The following is a 14595-nucleotide window of genomic DNA, read 5'->3' as shown; positions in this document are numbered from 1 at the left end:
TGTACCATTCAAAAGCTTGGAGTCAGTATAATGTTTTTTGGGGGAGAAATTACAGAAATAAATAGTTTTATTTAGCAAGGATGCTTTCAAGTGATTAAAAGATGATAAAGACATTTATAATGTTACAAAAGATTTCTATTTCAGATGAATGCTGTTCTTCTGAACTTTCTATTCATCAAAGAAACCTGAAAAATCCTACTTAGCTGTTTTCAACATAATAATAATGTTTTTTGAGCAGCAAATCAGAATTTTAGAATGATTTCTGAAGGATCATGTGACTAGAGTAATGATGCTAAAAATTCAGCTTTGAAATCACAAGAAAAAACATTTTAAAAATATATTCAAATCGAAAACCGTTAAATACTACAAATATCTCAAAAATGACAGTTTAAACAGTAAAAATAATTCAAAATTGTACTGTTCTTGCTGTACTTTGGATTAAATAAATGCAGGCTTGGTGAGCAGAAACAGACTTCTTTAAAAAAACATTAAAAATCTTTTGACTGATAGTGTAGTGTATAGTTATAAATGTAATTTTTAAAGAAATGTATACTTTTATTCAATAAGGAAGCATTCAAAGTGACAGTAAAGATGTTAATAATGGTAAAAAGTTTTCTTTTTAAAATAAAAGCTCTTCTTTTGAACCATCTAAAAAAATAAATGCAGGCTTGATGAGCAGAAGAGACTTCTTTAAAACACATTAAATATCTTACTGTTCAAAAACTTTTGACTGATAGTGTAGTATATAGTTATAAATGTAATTTTTAAAGAAATGTATACTTTTATTCAATAAGGAAGCATTAAAAGTGACAGTAAAGATGTTAATAATGGTAAAAAGTTTTATTTTTAAAATAAACGCTCTTCTTTTGAACCATCTAAAAAAATAAATGCAGGCTTGATGAGCAGAAGAGACTTCTTTAAAACACATTAAATATCTTACTGTTCAAAAACTTTTGACTGATAGTGTAGTATATAGTTATAAATGTACTTTTTTAAAGAAGTGTATACTTTAAGTAAGGAAGCATTAAAAATGACAGTAAAGATGTTAATAATGGTACAAAGTTTTCTTTTTTTAAATAAACACTCTTCTTTTTAACCCGTATAAAATATTTAAAAGTTTTACTGTTCTTTGGATTAAATAAATGCACGCTTGGTGAGCAGAAGAGACTTCTTTCAAAAACATTAAAAATCTTACTGTTCAAAAACTTTTGACTGGTAGTGTAGTATATAGTTATAAATGTCTTTTTTTTTTAAACAAATGTATACTTTTATTCAATAAGGAAGCATTACATCGATCAAAAGTGACAGTAAAGATGTAATAATGGTACAACATTTTCTTTTTCAAATAAATGCTCTTCTTTTGAAGACTTCTGGGAAACTGGAAAACCAACCAAAAAAAGTTTTTTTTTTACTTAGAAAAAAAACAACTTCTTGTTTTCCTAAGGATTCTTATTTTAATTTTTTTAAACCTTCCGGGCACTTAAGGGGGTCTTAACATGCTCAAAAACTCTTGAAAATTTGCACACACGTCGGAATCTGCGGCCATCAGGACGCCACAGAGGCTGGGACCCGGGCGTGGTAGAGGGCCTCTACAGCGCCCCCTAGAACACATTTAGAAAACTTGATGTACTGCACACACATACTTACACGTATTCATATGAAACTCGGTACACATATAGATCTCACTGAGACAAATAACTTTTGTACTCTATGTCATAGGCTCCACCCAACAGGAAGTTTTAACAATCTTATATCTCACTTCAGAGGTCGTCATCGCGGTGAATCTGTTTTAGGGGCCGTTCACATGTCGCACCTAAAAACGCGTGGAAAACGCTGAAGCGCCGCCTTCTCTTTCTTTCCAAACCCAAAGTCTTTGCCAAACCGCTCTGTAGTTTGAGCTCCAGTGGCGTCTGCCGTTGCTAAGCAGCCATGACATGCGCTCTCCATAAAGACGCGGTAGTTTCAGCAAAGAATAAATATATTTTCAGCATTAAAAATCGCTTGCAGTAGCTCTGTTATCAAATTTATTTAAAAATGTTTATTCCTGTACAGCTTTGATAAGCTCTTTCTCCACCTTGCCAGTGCTTTCAGTGTTATTAAGGGAAAGGATGAAGCTGATTGGTTGGTTCATGTCACATGACCTGCGTTGGAGAGTTTTGAACAGTAAGAGTTGAGATGTTTTTATCTCGATTCAGATGTTTTATTCCCCGCCTTGTACGATTTGGCTGCTGCACACATTCATAATATGATCAATGAGAATGGACTACATGTAAGCTTTACCACAGACATTTGGACATCTGACTTTACTCCATGATAGGGTGACCATATTCTGAGAATCCAAAAAGAGGACACCCTCCCCAGGATGGGCTTGACTTGTAAATGTATGCTGAATGCAATTGGTTGCATTGTGTCTTTTTTAAACACTATTTTCATCTTTTCGGTCATGTTAAATGCCACATTTGCTTTTCCTTTATAATATTCACTTATGTTGTATATTTGAATATCATAAAATAACACGAGTGAATTGCTTTTTTTATTTAACATTAAATCGTTAAACCGAAACACATAAAAAATTTATGTTTATTTACAAAAAAATGAGTGTTTGATCATGCCCAAATACAAATTCAAATGTATTTAACTAACTTTAATTTTACACTGACTGTAATATAAATAGTATATTAGAAAATGTTTTCATTTAAATGGTCAGGATCATTATTGCATATATTATTTAGTAAACTCCTCAAAATATTTACTAAATAGAACTTAACTATATATTACAATTATTTAATTGAATAAAAGTTACACTTAAGGTGTTTGGTCACATTTGACTGCCAAAGAGTATGAGAACATATTAATTATGTCTCTTTATCGCTCCCCAGAATAAAATGCGATTGTAAAGCGTATTCAGAGTAGTTATCAATAAACTTAATCAATGCACATTATGTGTTAATAATTACTCGAAGTTGCTGCAAATATAGAAAAACTGCTGTCTATCCTACGTAAACCAATTCAAACACATTGACAGCGCGGAGTTGTTTGGAACTATTGAGAGCTCCATGAACCACGTGACCGCGCGGCGGCGAGATCAAAGCGTGTCGCAACTCTCTTTCTCTATGGCTCGTTTGTTTTGTTTTGACAATTGGGTCTTTCACGTCATCAGACAGGTACCTCAGAATAATGCCGGTGGGCAGTGGCTGCATTTAAAGTGTTGAATTAATGACGGTCAGTGAAATGAGGTAAAAACCCGGACATTTTATGATATTTTACAAAATCCCCCCGGACATAATTTTATAGCCAAAAAGGAGGACATGTCCGGGTAAAAAAGGACGTATGGTCACCCTACTCCATGATACACTTTTCATTTTTTCCAGGTTGACAAATGTCAAAGCATTTTATTTATTTAGAATTGTGGTGCCTTACACAAAAAAAAAAAAAAAACATTTTTGAAGAGTCAGGACTGTTTGCTATGATTGTTAGACCCAGATATATAATATTACTTTCATTAGTTGATCTTAGATTTTGCATTCTCCTGTGTGCACAAAATTATCATATAAAAATATGAATGTATTGGTTATTGGTATCGGCATCGGCCAAAAGAAGGACTTAATTATCGGCTATCGGTATCGGTTAGAATTTTTCATATTGTGCATCCCTACTTTAAATCCAAACTGGCAGAGGGTTACTGTGAATGCATGTGCCAACTGGGCACCGTTTTCCTCATTGATTCTTAGTTATGTAGTGCTTAAGAGTGATGTCTTATAACAGGAGTCACCAGCAAAGCAATATCCACACACAAATTGAACAGATAACGATGACATTTAAGCAGAAGTGGTGGACGTAATGCAAGCAATAATAACATTTTGTTATCATCATGAATTACATGTTCTTATCATCATCATAAGAATATAGGGAAAATGTAGCATATTAGTTCACAGTTGGCATTATCTGAAGTCCTTGCAGGGGGTTAGGTTTATAGCAAACTCCTCCTAGAGATTTAATGATATCAACATTATATTTGGTCAGTCTAATCTAGAGGCCTTAGAGATGTTAAATTGTGAAGATCTTGAGTTTTCGTTGAAGGGCGTGTCCGTGGCGGACTGACAAAGTTTGATGTTTCGCCATAGACATAGAAGTTGTTATAACTCAGCCATAAAATGTCCGATCTGCCTCAAACTTCACAGGTTTGGTAAGAGTCCTGGCCTGAAGACACCAAAAGGCCAATATTCAGATATTATCACAGCGCCACCTGTTGGCAGCAGGATATATCATATCTTTCACTAACTCAAACATACCAAGGTCAATCTGCACCAAACTTCATATGTTTGATGAAAGTGCTGGCCTGAACACATCTACATGCCAATAATCAGTTATAGGCATAGCGCCACCAGCTGGCAGCGGCAAGTTTGGCACATTTAAATGACTTTTGACATATTTCTTCTACATTTACTGTATTAAAAGCATACTGCCCACCGTTTGCTGTTTTCCTAAAGCCACTGGTCGGCGGTGAGCCCGGGTGCGAGGGCCCGTTCATCGCTGCTTGCAGCTTTAATTCTTTTTGTCCTACTTCCAAAATCAACAACTTAAACTGTAAATGTTGGTACAATTACCACAACCTGTAACCTATTCCATTTCTAAAGCAACCTTCCCAACACTGTTTATATCACGGGTGGCTGTTTTTTTCTAGTCACCCGGCATTGGCAGGTCTGGCAAAAAGATAAATCTGGAGGCTGATCACCCTGCTAAATAAAGTCCCTGGACAACAAAACTAGTGTTCGTTTTCACACCGGACCATCGGTCTGGCTTGAGTTACTCCCATTTCATTACAGCAACACGACAACAAAACAACTGCCTGCATGGTTAGATTTATATAGTTAAAGTTTGATACAGTAGATATAGAAATGATGCTACCGAACTACACTCTTTATTTGTAAGCAGTGACTGAGCTGTACAATAATGTTGGCTTCCAACGAGGTGTAGCGGTGAAGATGGCTCAGTTGTCCTTCGAATAATAACCGTTAGCCCGTGATAATAAGCACTAAGTAATCTGTCCGTCAACGAAATAGTAAGACCTAAATATAGTGCGCTCTTCAACACTCTTGGCTTTGTTACAAACCCCATGAGCTAAAGGCGGTAAGAACAACACTTTGAGATAAGCCAATAAACATTCACAAATAAAGACCTTGAATATATCAATCACGTTTTTTTAAAAAGTCAACACCAAATATCATGTGAACCTTATTTAAAATAAGCTACCAGTCAAAAGTTTTTAAACAGAATTTGAATGTTTTTTTTTTTTTTTAAGAAGTCACTAAGCCGGCATTTATTTGACTGGAAATGCAATAAAATTGTGAAATATTTTTACTATTTAAAATAACTGCTTTCTATTTGAATATATTTTAAAGTGTAATTTATTTCCTGTGATCAAAGCTAAATTTTCAACATCATTACTGCAGTCTTCAGTGTTACATGATCCTCCAGAAATTATGCTAATATGCTGATTTGCTGTTCAAGAAACATTTATTATTAATTAATATTTAAAACAGTTGATGAATAGAAAGATCCAAAGATCAGCATTTATCTGAAATATAAAAAAAAAAAACTTTTGTAACATTACACACTTTACCATTCAAAAGCTTAGAGTCAGTATATTTTTTGTGGGAAAGAAATGATAGAAATTAATACTTTTATTTAGCAAGGATGCTTTAAATTAATCCAAAGTAATGATAAAGACATTTATAATGTTACAAAAGATTCCTATTTTAGATAAATCAAACATTTTTGACTGGTAGTGTAAACAAATAAATAAATAAGTACATAAATATCTGTTTTTGCCCAGTTCTGACCTTTGCCCCTACTTGGTGCGAAGTAAATCCCGCCCCTGCGAGAGGAAATGACTTCATGGCTGTGGCAGGCAAATATGAAGCACTTCCAGTTGAAACATCTGTAGAAAACAGGAAATAGCACACTTTAGATCCAAATATATGCAGTTTTTAATAATAAATGGTGGCTACAATTGTGTAAAATACATCTAATCAGTAAATTGAGGAAATACTAAACAGTTAGACCCCATTAAACAGTTTGACAAAAGTATTTTTGTCTGCGTGTTGATGTATTTCCTATTGAAACATGAAGTTGAGGAACAGTAAATAGCCAGTAGCTCTTAGTTTATGTTACTGTTCCTCAAAACCACATGAGGTCACTTAATTTGCAACCAAATGATACTTGGAAAATAATACAAAGGTTTTTTTTAAGTAAGTGAAACTGAATTAAAAAGTAAGAGTGTTAGCTTTATTAAATACACACAAATGAACCATGTTTTACATCTTGCTAATGCTAGTTGATGACAGCTGGTATCAGAAAAAGGACATGTTTTGTCAACATATTGGACAAACCTGGTTACGTCTCCGAGTACAAAATTAAACATTAATATTTTTTATATATATATATATATATATATATATATATATATATATATACACTATACATTTTATGTGCTAGTACAGTTGAGAGCAAAAGTTTTCATACACCTTTCAGAATCTGCAAAATGTTAATTATTTTACCAAAATAAAAGGGATCATACAAAATGCATGTTATTGTTTATTTAGTACTGACCTGAATAAGATATTTCACATAAAAGATGTTTACATATAGTCCACAAGAGAAAATAGTAGTTGAATTTATAAAAATGAGTCAGTTCAAACGTTTACATACACTTGATTATTAATACTGTGTTGTTACCTGAATGATCCACAGCTGTTTGTTTGTTTGTTTTTTTGTTTAGTGATAGTTGTCCTTAACAGTTAATTTGCCAGCTGTTCTTCAGAAAAATCACATCTTCAGGTCACTGATGCTTTCCTTCTGAAGCATCAGTGAGCGTTTGAACCTTCTGTAATAGTTACATATGAGTCCCTCAGTTGTCCTCAGTGTGAGAAGATGGGTCTCAAAAATCATACAGTGATTGTTTGAAAGGGTTCAAATAGACAAAAATGCTGAAAAACCAAAGAATTTGTGGGACCTGAAGGATTTTTCTGAAGAACAGCTGGCAGTTTAACTGTTCAAAACAAGGGACTTATAAACAACAATCACTAAACAAAAAAGAAAAAGAAAAAGAAAATATTATCTCTTGTGGACTATTTAACATCTTTCATGTGAAATATCTTACTTAAGTCAGTACTAAATAAAAAATAGCATGCATTTTGTATGATCCCTCCTATATTGCTAAAATAATTACAATTTTGCAGATTCTGCAAGGTGTATGTAAACATTTGACCTCAGCTGTATACAGATGGCCTAAACGTCTAATCTATAGACTAAGAGTTAACCAGCTGACCAGTGCAAAGTCTTTCAATCGTTTCTGACAAACACAAAATCTGGTATTAGCACACGTCACTCAGTATACCAGTCTGTAGATAGTCCACTCCCCACCACTGTACTGACAGCCCTAAAAATAGAGTCCTCCAAAATCACGTCCTGCCGCTTCCAGTCTCCTGAATTTTCAGCACTTACACTGAAGGACAAATTAGGAGATTTGACTTACCTTGACTGGCAGCCGACGTGTACGCCATAGTGTTACTCAATGCCATGTTGAGACATCCTTCAGACGACACTGGAAAGTGCACCGCTCCGAGCGTCGGGCTGTGAAGGGACAGCACTGCATTTAGATCCTAAATCCCAGTGCATCTGGTCTGACTATATCTTATGACACAGCTCGAATTCAGGTCACAACCCTCTCTATATGGAAGAAGACTTCTTTATAAAATAACTCTGCGTTTACTACGGAGATAGTCTGTACTCATAAAATGCTTAACAAGAGTATCACAGGCGATGACCGGTACATAGCAAGGATCAAAATAGACCACATACAAACAAGCCCTTTAAAAGTATCTCGTTTCTATGCCCATGCATCCGAGTTTGCTGGTTGATTATCACCATCATAGATCATAGGACACTTAAAAATACATTGCCTCACAATTGACGAATGTTGTAACATGACACAAATGGTATTTTCCTTTGTACTCACCTTTCGGTGTAGAGCGAACAGTTCTGGAGATGTAACTTGCCCTTCACATGCTGGTCCCAGTCCTGAAAACAGCACACACATATGATACGCCTGTCAGATAGACTTCACTATGAGCCTTCTCTATGAGAGTGAGAGATTCCCCTGGCGTAGCCGCAACCTGGGCCAATTAGAAAACTAGACGTTCGCAGCGGAGAAAAGGCAAGCAATAGTTGAGGACGAATATGATTACGGCAAACTCTTGCAGAACAACTGCGTCCTCGCCCCCCTCTGAACCTGCCTCCACTCGACACATGCCAGCTGCCACAAAAGCATTCACACCCTAGTGTAACCAATGAGCCCATTTTAGCCGAGTATCACGAAAACCCTCTCAGTTCTGCAGAAATGTTTGGAAAAAACAGTTGCCGCTGTCGAGGCCAACTGGATTTCAATTCTGTGGACTGAATGCTGGAGCTTATGTAGATACGGTACGCAGTTCATAAGCAGAAATCAAAGCTTTGCATACATTTGCCACATGTAGGACAATAGTGAATGTCTTGTTTAACATATATTTGATTCTGTCACACCTAAGATCTCAATTGGAAAGTGCTAACAGGTGGCAATGGAGTCCTAAATGCTGTCTGATCCAATCAAAATTCTGAGTAGTTGAAAACACATCACATTGGTAAGCGTACATGCTAATCCATGTTTGAGGTTGGTTTTCCTTCAATCTCAGCCAACAAGCCAGATCTACTCACCTTCAGGTTGTAAACCTTCTTCTCACAAATGGTGCACTGATGGGGAAGGTGCGAAGGTATTATCCCGTGATAGTCGTTGAACTGATGGGGTTGTAATTGCAAGGTCACCCCTTCTTCACTCTGGGGAACCTGCGGCTGCTGTTGAAATCCTGCTTGTTGCCCAAGGGGTGGGCCGATCCCTGGACCACATGTTGAGTTGAACTTTGGATCTGCTGTGGGTTCCTCAGGGTTGTACAACTCTGCTCTCTGAGCCACAAACCCTGGTCCAGGTGGTGCCCAACCACCAGAAGCAGTTCCTGTACCTATATCCATCTTCCCCAAGTTAATCGGACCTTTCCATTGATCCTTAGATCCTAGATTCTGCTCGTTGCTTCCTCCCATGAAACCAGTTTGTTGTACTGGTGCCTCCGAGGAGTAGAAGTCTCTTTGAAAATTACTGTGGACGTTGTTTCTGGGTTGTGTAGAAGCTCCACCATACTGTGCTCCACCATCACATGTTTTACTAGTAACCACCGAAGCTCCTCCCAGATATCCGAACTGCAAGCGGCGATCTGTGTCTGTTGAATACGTTCCAGCCTTTTTTCCGAAATCATTGTGCTGGCTTGCTTTTTGGTTGGACACCCCACTGTAGTTAGTGGGCCTGATTCCAGTGGGATTTGTGGCAAAGCCACTACCAACCAGTTGTCCCAGTGCAGCATTTGGTGGTGGGAAGGCTATGGGTGGAGGCGGAAAGGCCCCACTGTGAGCCTGGGCCATGCTGGAACCCCGGAGATGGTTGAAGAGAGGTTGAGACATGGCCACATTGGAAAGAACCTGGTTTAGGACAGTGGCTGCGGCGGCAGTATTGGTGGTCTGGGCTAGTTTGAGGCGGTGTAGGGTGAGCTGGGCCTGGAGCTGAGCCAGCTGAAGACTGGCAGGACTCAGCAGCAGGTTCTGACCCACTCCAGCATGAGCACCAACCAGAGGAGCAGACTTGTTATCAAGCTTTTCTCCAGAGGTACTGTGGAGAGACACATAACAGTTCATCAATTAAATGTACGCAGTAATAAAGTTTACATACACCTTGCGGAATCTGCAAAATGTGAATGATTTTACTATAAAAATTCAGAAGAATCCTCACAAATTCAAAACGATGTATTAAGAGCATTAAGAACTTTTTGGATTTGAAGATCAGTGTAAATTGAACTTATTTGGTCTTCTGTGAAACATGTAAGTATCTTCTGGAATACTGAAGGCCAGTACTTAAAGGCAAAATAAGACAAATTTACATCTTTTTTCTTTTAATTTATTCTGCTCTACTTCATTCTGCTCAAAAGTTTAATGCATCTGCTTAATGCATCGTTTTTCCTTCTGGAGCATCAGTGAGTGTTTAAACCTTCTTTAATAGTTGCATATGAGTCCCTCGATTGTCCTCAGTGTGAAAAGATGGATCTCAAAATCATACAGTTATTGTTGGAAAGAGTTCAAATACACAAAAATACTGAAAAACCAAAGAATCTGTGGGACCTAAAGGACTTTTCTGTGGAATGAGGGGCAGTTTAACTGTTCAGGACAAACAAGGGACTCATGAACAATTATCATTAAACAAACAAACAAAACAGCTGTGGATCATTAAGGTAACAAAGTATTAAGAATCAAGTGTGTGTGTGTGTAAACTTTGAACAGACTCATTTTTATAAATTCAACTATTATTTTCTCTTGTTAACTATATGTAAATGTCTTTTATAAGAAATATCTTATTCAGGTCAGTACTAAATAAACAATAGCATGCATTTTGCATTTATTTTAGAAAAATAATGAACATTTTGCAGATTCAGCGAGGTGTATGTAAACCTTCGGCCTCAACAGGTACTAGACATCAACAAGTGACTATCCAAACAATTCTTCTAATGTTAGTGTATGGTTCCCATTTGATTCAGATTAAGAAAACTAGAAAATGTTCAAGCAATTGGTTAATATTTCTATTTAAAAAAAAAAAAACTAAGTGGCTATTAAAAAGAATCTCAAAGTTCAAAGAATTTGCCCAGAACGTTACAGGAACAAAAACGCTTACTTGGGTCACTACATCAGTAGTGGTGCCGAAATGGGTTTTGTCCAATTCATAAAGATTCTTCCTGGCCAGACATGAGTACAGAAACTTTGGACTCCCTGTCCCTGCGTGAGTGGACTGATTAATGCGCTCACATGCTCGCTAAAATTAGCAAGCACTACTATCAATCAAAATATCTGTGCAAGCCTGATACCACTCTCGCTGAGCACACACCCTCCAAGCCAAGAGCTGACATAAGTGGCAAAGCCCCACGGGAAAGTTGTAATAGTGGTGAAAGAGGGAACAACAATGTTTCTCAAAGGTATAGATGACTTTGTAGACCTTTAACCTTGTGAGGTAGTTTCCAGGTGTTTCGAATGCAAACCAAGGTTGTGCATGAGCAGTCAAGAAACAGCTGGAACAAGGGGAGGCCCTCAGATCCTTTCAGATGTGAATTTGTGCAACTGAATCTTTTGGTGGGATTAGCACCTCTCCAGAGCAGTGCTAGAGTCATTTAAGATTATGACACGGTCTTACAGGAGCCTTTCCAGATCGTAAAGTTCACACATCAGTGCCGGATCAAAAGAAGTTATCCCTTCTTTCTTTAGATGAGAAGATAATGAGAAAAGCCTTTTTGTCTGTTCATTACACAAATGTCCCAGTACCCAGGGGTAATTTACCTCTCCACATCTTGTTAAAAGATCCCACTCGAGGATTGATGAATGCAATGCTGTCGCATTTACAGGTGAGAAAACGTCACAGTACAAAGCACATGATATTACAATAATAATGCCTTCCATTGTCGCTCAGCCTGCAATAGTGTAATGGAATAGGGCTAATGACGTATTATGTCTGTGTGGATATGGGCAGCATTAGTGCTGGAACATACCCCTGGTTGAATGTGTAAGAACAAACCAAAATATCTATACCCATAGCACATGGCTACATCAGTATTTAAAGCATTAGTCTAATGAATATAGAGTTGCAGCGAGAAACGGGCGACCAGACCACCTCTGTTTCAAGCACTCCTGATATTTATGCAGGGATACAGTGACTCTCATCTGTCAATGACATTACACAGCAGGAGCCAAGCAAGGCTAACCAACTGCTAGAGTGCATACACGGTTATTGCTAATATAATAAGCTGAAAATATGTGGGGTGGGACTTGATTTTATCCTTGAGGAATTGATTGGGTTGGAAGACGTTTAAGATGGAAGTTTAAAGAGAATTTCATTATCATGCACAATGTGACCAAGACTGTGAAATTAAGGTTTTTGTGGATTTTTCTCCACTAACAGTGAAATTTGTTAAATAAAATGAGTTCGTTTAACTCAGCGGTTCTCAATTCCAGTCCTCGCGCCCCCCTCTCTGCATATTTTGCATGTCTCTCTTAGTTAACACACCCGATTCAGATAACCAGCTCATTAGAAGTGAGTCTGTTTACTATACTTCGAAACATTCATTCACATATTTGCACTACACCACCGCATGCAGCGTCTTCACACACAGATGAAACTTACTAGAGAAGTGTGACATAAGTGCAGCTGTAAATAAATGCATTTTAAATTTATTGTTTAATTATTTATGGCGGATAGGGAGAGGACTGGAATTGAGAACCGCTGGTTTAACTCAAAATTTTTTTTTAATTATTTAAACTCAATATATATTTGTGATGTAAACTCAGAAGCTAATTTGGTTAAGCAGAACTCAATTTAAATAAGTTACTAGAAATTAATTGATTCTATTATTGCCATAGTCAATGGCTGATCACAAAATATTTAAAAGCTTTGATGTAGTTTCGATACAGCTTCGAAGAACTCTACACGATCACAGCTGGGGAATAAGAGTCTTATCTTGCAAAACAAAACATTGTCATTTCCTAAAAAAATGCACTAATTGCACTAGCTCAACTTCACGCATTATATTATGGTTAATTCTTCGTCTGTGTACAACGGTTCAATAAAAAACGCTAAGCTGAAAATGGCCCAACATCGTAGTTTTACCTTTTTTAAAAAAAGGCGTTTGACTTTCTTTGCACGTTCGCTTTTTAAACACTGGGTTGGTACTTCCGCCTACATTAAGCGTTTCAACATGATTACTTTATGCGTGAAGTCCACTATACGGAAAAATAATGCATGGTTAGTTCTTCGTTTGTGTACTTCGATTCAAAAAGGTAGGGTAGGGCGAAAAACTCCATCTCATTTTCACAGTGAACTTCAAAATCACCCGACATCGGGGGGTTTTTTTTACCGTTTTTTTGTAAAGGGTGTTTGACTTTCTTTGCACATCTGCTTTGTATACACTGGGTCAGTACTTACACCTATGTCTTGCGTTCCAACACGATTAAGTCCAGCTAGTGCAAGATAAGCATTTGTGGTTAAAAAGTATACAAATTATTATTATTATTTTTTTTTTAGAAAATGACAGATTGCTTTACTAGATATAGATAAGACCCTTATTCCTTGGCTGATTCCCATTGAAGCCCACTGTATGAATAAGTAACACACGGTTAGTTTTCGTTTCTGTACTTTGGTTCAAAAAGATAGAAAATGTAAGAAAATGTATAAATGTTTTGCTAGATTAGACCCTTATTCTTCAGCTGATTCTCACTGAAGTCCACTAAATGGAAAAGTAACACATGGTTCTTCGTCTGTGTCCTCAGGTTCAAAAAGGTGAATTTTCTCTGCCAACTTTAGAATCATCCGACAACATTGTTTTACCTTGTTTTGTAAAGGCCATTTGACTTTCTTTGCACATTTGCTTTGTAAACACTGGGTTGGTACTTCCGCCTACGTCACGAGTGACCTTTCTAACGTGACTGCATAATGCATTAGGTCAAGCTAGTGCAAGGCAAGCATTTGTGGTTAAAAAGTATATACATTTAAAAAATTTTCAGAAAATGGCCAATCGTTTCACTAGATAGGACCAATATTCCTCATCTAGGATGGTGTAGAGCTCTTTGAAACTGCATTGAAACTGAAATTTGGACCTTCAACCTGTTTGATCCCATTAAAGTCCAATATATTAAAAAAATCATGGAATGTTTTCGTCAAATACCTTCATTTCTTTTCACTTGAAGAAAGAAAGACATGAACATCTTGAATGACATGGGGTGCGTAAATGATCAGGAAATTATCAGCATGTTAGCAAGTAGGGTTTCTTATGCTCTGGGAAGCACTTTATATCTTCGTGGAAATTAAACAATGTACATCCAGTTTTATTTTATTGTTATAAGCGGTACCAGCAGTATAAGGACAGTAAACAGGTACTTAAACGTGGGATTATATTACCACGTTACTAGACGTGTACAACCTGGCATGTGAAACGGCATGCGAAAATGTAATGGAAATCTTGGGCCAAGACACAACATACATAAATTAGATTTTACGGTACAACTGGCTGTTGAGACCCAACAGCTGGTCAACTCCAGCATACCACGACTATGAGTGCAGAAACGCAGCCAATGATGGATTTCAAAAGTCTAGCTTTATGGCTGGCATGCTATAAAATGATCTTACACGTCATAAGTAAACGTGAACGCGACGACTGACTCTCTTAGGATTGAGTTTCGAAAACATTGTAACGTTAGTAGAACGCAAGTAGTGCTGAATAGATTTGGTCAACAGATTCGTTTTTCTTCCTCTAAATAAATTTGAGTGTGGTTAGTATATTGTAGCATTGCTTTTTTGTCAGAAATGCATCAAAATGTTTGATTATCATTGGCGAAAATGCATAAACATTTCTGTCTGCAATTTCGTTTTGTTAAAGAGGACTGTATGACATTACAGTGGTGTCGTCCTAACTTCATGAC

At 36.9% G+C, this 14595-nt stretch overlaps 1 protein-coding gene across 1 annotated transcript in view; it reads right to left on the bottom strand.

The window, feature by feature from the left end:
- LOC141338896 (RNA-binding protein 20-like) overlaps positions 1-13017 on the bottom strand; it is a 17774-nt gene extending 4757 nt beyond the window's left edge. Inside the window, exons 1-5 of the mRNA XM_073844511.1 lie at positions 12944-13017; positions 8755-9754; positions 8021-8082; positions 7538-7635; positions 5844-5941 (exon numbers count right to left, since the gene is read on the bottom strand). Coding sequence (XP_073700612.1) covers positions 5844-5941; positions 7538-7635; positions 8021-8082; positions 8755-9754; positions 12944-13017 — 1332 coding nt within the window. The remainder of the gene's footprint in view (positions 1-5843; positions 5942-7537; positions 7636-8020; positions 8083-8754; positions 9755-12943) is intronic.
- Positions 13018-14595: the final 1578 nt, after the last annotated feature.

This window comes from Garra rufa, chromosome 7 (genome assembly GCF_049309525.1).
Source record: "Garra rufa chromosome 7, GarRuf1.0, whole genome shotgun sequence".
Classification (NCBI taxonomy): Eukaryota; Metazoa; Chordata; class Actinopteri; order Cypriniformes; family Cyprinidae; genus Garra; species Garra rufa.
Note: the sequence above shows the minus strand (reverse complement) of the source record. Positions and strands in the feature narration are given on the sequence as shown.